Raw genomic sequence first — 4,489 nt, 5'->3', positions numbered from 1 at the left:
GGCTGCGGTGCGTGATGGGGCGGCTCGGGCCCTCCGGGACGAGACCCGTCTGAGCGTGCCGGCGCTGCGCTACGCCTGGGGCGGGACGTGTCCGTTTTATACAGAGCTTTGCGGGGAATGAATGAGTGCGCAGTCTGGAGACGGAGTCGCTGGTGTTGATACTTTGCTGTGGAGTAAGCAGAGACGTAAATTTCTGTCCAGTAGTGTTTTTGGTTTTCTAGGTAAACTTTATTTCCCTCTCTAAAAGCACGCCTAAGACTCTGGGCCATTACACAGCTAGCCCCTTACAGTTCCTTAATGTTTTTTTTTACATTTCTGCAAGGATCTTTTAGCTGAGATACTGTGGGTAAGGTTTCAAAGTATATTTCAGTTTGCAGAAGAAAAAGTAGTAGAAATATTTAAAACATTGTATCTAAAGTTTCTCAGTATCCAATTGTAATGCTGTGCGTAGTGTAATTCACTGAGCAATCTCAGGCTGGCTGTGTGTAAATCTTTTTTCTAACTCTTGTTTTGCAGTGTGTTTAAACAAACACAAATTACCTTCTGTTGGAGGTTGTAGGTCCCAAGTGTTGTGTTAGGAAAACCACTGAAGCAAATCACTTAAAAAAAAAAAAAACTTAAAAAAAATTGTTTCAGGGTTTTTTTTTTTCTTAGAGGGGATTTTATTTATTTATCTCTCTATTTATTTATTTATTTTATTTTTCTCCTTCAGGTCCTGGAATCTTGACCAGAACACTGCTTAATGCAGGTGTTAGAGTGGTAGCTCTAGAAAGTAACTCAGCTTTTCTTCCAAACTTACAGGTACACTTTTGTTTTGGTAGCACATTCCTAAAAATTAAAGGAAAAATATGAAATTAACTTACAATTGTGTAATAACTGTTGGTTCAAAAAAGAATTAGCCAATGATTGTTACTTGTAACATCTAAAATAATGCTTAATAGTAGTAAGTATTGTTTGGTTTTATGTTGTTCTGCAGCTTCATAGTCTTCCTGTGAATAGCTTCATGCATAAATTTGAGGCTGATACTAATCAGAGTCATTGTAGTTGTGTATGTTTAGGTGAGATGTCTGCATGTAGCTTTAAAGAATCTGTAAAAAGTCTTGGTTATTCTGATTATCTCATGGTATTAATCTACTGTCCTGCAGTTAACTGGTAATATTAAGATACATAGATGTGTTGTCTCTCCTCTTCACTGTGGCTTTGTCTAGATTCAAAGGCCAGGCGCAGAGCTGCAGAAGTTGCACTGTAGAAGAACTGTGTTACAGTGCTGTAGAGGTTTGGAACCAAAGAGACTCACATGCATTAATATCTGTGTAGAAGGCATTCTGTCTGCATGTATGAAGAATGCCGGTTGTAAATCATTAAATGCAGTGGTTTGCTTAGTTGAGTATAGCTGTTTTTGCAAAACATTGCAGAACACTTTACTAATTTAAGAATGTGTTTTAAAGCTCCAGCTGAACAGCACAAAGATGTCAGAATGCCCTGCACTGTGAAGGAAGCTATTCTTTTTATCAGTTGTAAGAAGCAGCTCTGAGATTTGACTCTTGTTGACTGGGTAACAATTTTAGGTAGTGCTTGAACTTTTGTTTGGGTTACATGTTTTGCAAGACAGGTTGCTGCATCCAGATTTCTCCAACTGAAACTAATTTTATTCAGTCCCTAGAGAATAGCCTGGATGGACAATTAAAGGTAATTTATGGTGACTTCTTCAGACTGGATCCTTTGGTGACTGGAACGGTGAAGCCACCTGCAATGTCTTCTGACAAACTTTTTGAAACCATGGGTGTAGCAGCAGTTCCTTGGAGGGCAGGTATACATGTATGATTGCATTTGTTACCAATATGTTTGAAGGGTGCATAGGCAGCTTGGCAAAGTCTTTGAGATTTTGGTACGCATAGGTGTATGTTCTGTTTGAATACATATTTGAATATGTATGCTGGATTTATGGATGCTGCTTCTTATATTTCAGCCTTATTTAGGTTATTGATAGCTTAAAAAAACCCTTGTGGCAATACGAAATACCAGGTTTTTGCTCGTCTTTATTAAAGGCTTAGCCTAATGCAAACTAGGCTTAGGTTTGACTAAAGCTTGAACTATATTCGTCCTTGAACATGTGCTGACCAACTTTCTTTTCTTAATTGTTTGTAGTTTAGACATTAGCATTAGTGAGATTGTCTAGTACATGCTGCAGAATTTTAAAGATACTCTTACACACTGTTGAAACAGATGTACCTGTGAAAGTTTTTGGAATTCTACCACAGAAAAAGGAAAGGAACGTACTTTGGAGGCTTCTTTTTGCCCTGTATGAATGCAATTCCATATACAAATATGGAAGAGTAGAACTCAACATCTTTATAAGTGAAAAAGAGTACAAGGTATGTATAAGAGATTTTAAGGGTAGTAAAGAATTAGTGCTTCACAGAATACAAAAACGTTTCTATTGTATAGTTACTGCTTTTGCTGGTTAATTTATTTTTCTGACAGAATTTTTAAGTCTTGTCTGTTTCCTACTTGTTCTCTTTATGCGGCAGTAGCACTGTCAGAAACAATCTGCTGTCACATAACCACAAATCTTACGCATGTGAAGACTGGTCCTTGAGAAGTTTATGCTGCAGCAGACTAGCTGCTTTCTGTTGTAACTTGTGAGGTGCTTAAACTCTGTAATGTACATCTACAACAGAACTGTTTACTACTTGCAGGTAATAGGCAATGAAGACTGAATTCAAAATGCCTCATGAAAAGGATTGAGAGTTACTAAACACCACACTCAGTGAAATGCACTTGTCCTCTTGAGCCATTTTTGTATGGAGTACTGAAAAAAACCTGAAGCAAAATATGAGTGATTTACACACCTTTTTATTAAGGTTCTGTACACTGAAGTGCAGAGCAGGCAGCTTTCTGGGTTATGTGTCCCTAATTTACACTGGCCCAAACTTCTAGAATTGTACTTACAAGAGGTTACAAGGGTACATTGTCTTTCTCTGAAACTGTGAGGTTCATACAGAGACACAAACCCTTAAGAACGTGAAGTAAGTAAAGACTTCCAGATGTGCTTACACAACGTGTGTGGTGTCTAACACCCTACTGGAAAAAAACCCCAAACCTTAAGTGTATTCTTCTGTGAAATGAGAGGTTGGACACCACTGAAATACCCACTGAAATGGTTTGTTTTTAATGGACAGATTTTTGACCAAATAGGGGGCAGACTATTCATTTAATGCAGTCACTGTGGGTTTTTTATTAAGTTTTCTGGTTTATTGTGAACCACTTTAAATGAGAGTTGTGTACCTAAGTAAAAACAATTGGAAAACCCATTAGTGGTCACTGTTGGTTCCTTCTTTGGTGGTGGTTTGATGTTTTATCGTATGACTCTCTAAATCTGTTATGCAAAGTTATGTCTTTATTATGCTACAGGTTACTTCCTTCTTTGCCCTGTTTGAGGGCAAAGAAAAAAAACAGAAATTTTGATGTTTTTCTTGCCCTAAGAGTTGTGTCATCTGTAATATTGATCTGGACTGCGCAAGCTGCTTAATATTCAGTGAGGTCACCTGATGTTTGGCTTACTCTGCTTGTGTGTCTTATTGGGAATATTATCTTATCAGTGTGAGCTGATAACTCTGCCACGTTGTGGTTTTTATACAAAATATCCCAGTTTTTCTTTTGGGTGAAACTTCTCTGCCTTAAAAGGGGCCAGAAGCTATAACTTGGAAATTCCTGCACAGTTCAGTTAAATAACTGCCGTGAAGAAATAAATACTTCGACTGCCGTGATGTCTTCTAATCGTGTGTTCTGACAAGATGTACTAAATAGCACAGAGTATATATTTGAAGTTGAATGTAACTTTACCTTGGAGTTTTAGACTTAACTATGAATTTCTTGCCACACAAATGGTAAGAAATTATATATGTAAGGATTTTTCTTCGATAAAGAAGCAAACTTAGTTTTTGCAACAAAAATGCTCTTTCTTTGCCATTTTGTTAGGTATTAACAGCAAAGCCTGGGGATGCAAGGGCTTTCCAAGCACTTACTGTACTTTGGCAAGTAGCATGTGAAATTCAACTGCTGCACATGGTAAGTTTTTTTTTTTTCTACCAGCTGACATGGTCTAATGCTATGGACAAGTTTTTAGAAGAGGGTTTATTGGAAGCTAATTTGACATTTAACTGGTTGTAGAACTATTGAAAACTTTTGGATGTAAGTACCTGAAACAGTCATGTGTTGTGTAAAACTCGATTAAGCAGCATCAGCTATGATGTCAGTACTTTCATTACAAGCCCATATACTAAAAAACTTTTATTCTCACAAGCTGGAGGGCAAGGAAGAGATGTTTGTGCAGCAGATAACTATTTTCCATCTTGCTACGGGTTGTTTGAGACTAGAGGACTGCAATTCCAATGTGTCATAGTCTACTCTTTGTTATGTCCTCTGCATTTTGTTATTGCGCATGCTATGATGCTCCTGAGCTGTGTTCATAAGAAAGACTTTTTTT

General features: G+C 37.6%; 1 protein-coding gene across 1 annotated transcript in view; it reads left to right on the top strand.

Annotated features, from left to right (window-relative positions):
* Window positions 1-712: 712 nt before the first annotated feature.
* TFB2M (transcription factor B2, mitochondrial) overlaps window positions 713-4,489 on the top strand; it is a gene marked incomplete at its 5' end in the record, with an annotated part of 8,975 nt that continues 5,198 nt past the window's right edge. The window contains 4 exons of the mRNA XM_010131395.1: window positions 713-801; window positions 1,657-1,810; window positions 2,227-2,375; window positions 3,982-4,071. Of these exons, the coding sequence (XP_010129697.1) occupies window positions 713-801; window positions 1,657-1,810; window positions 2,227-2,375; window positions 3,982-4,071 (482 nt within the window). The remainder of the gene's footprint in view (window positions 802-1,656; window positions 1,811-2,226; window positions 2,376-3,981; window positions 4,072-4,489) is intronic.

This window comes from Buceros rhinoceros, unplaced genomic scaffold, assembly GCF_000710305.1.
Source record: "Buceros rhinoceros silvestris isolate BGI_N320 unplaced genomic scaffold, ASM71030v1 scaffold3472, whole genome shotgun sequence".
NCBI lineage: Eukaryota > Metazoa > Chordata > Aves > Bucerotiformes > Bucerotidae > Buceros > Buceros rhinoceros.
Note: the sequence above shows the minus strand (reverse complement) of the source record. Positions and strands in the feature narration are given on the sequence as shown.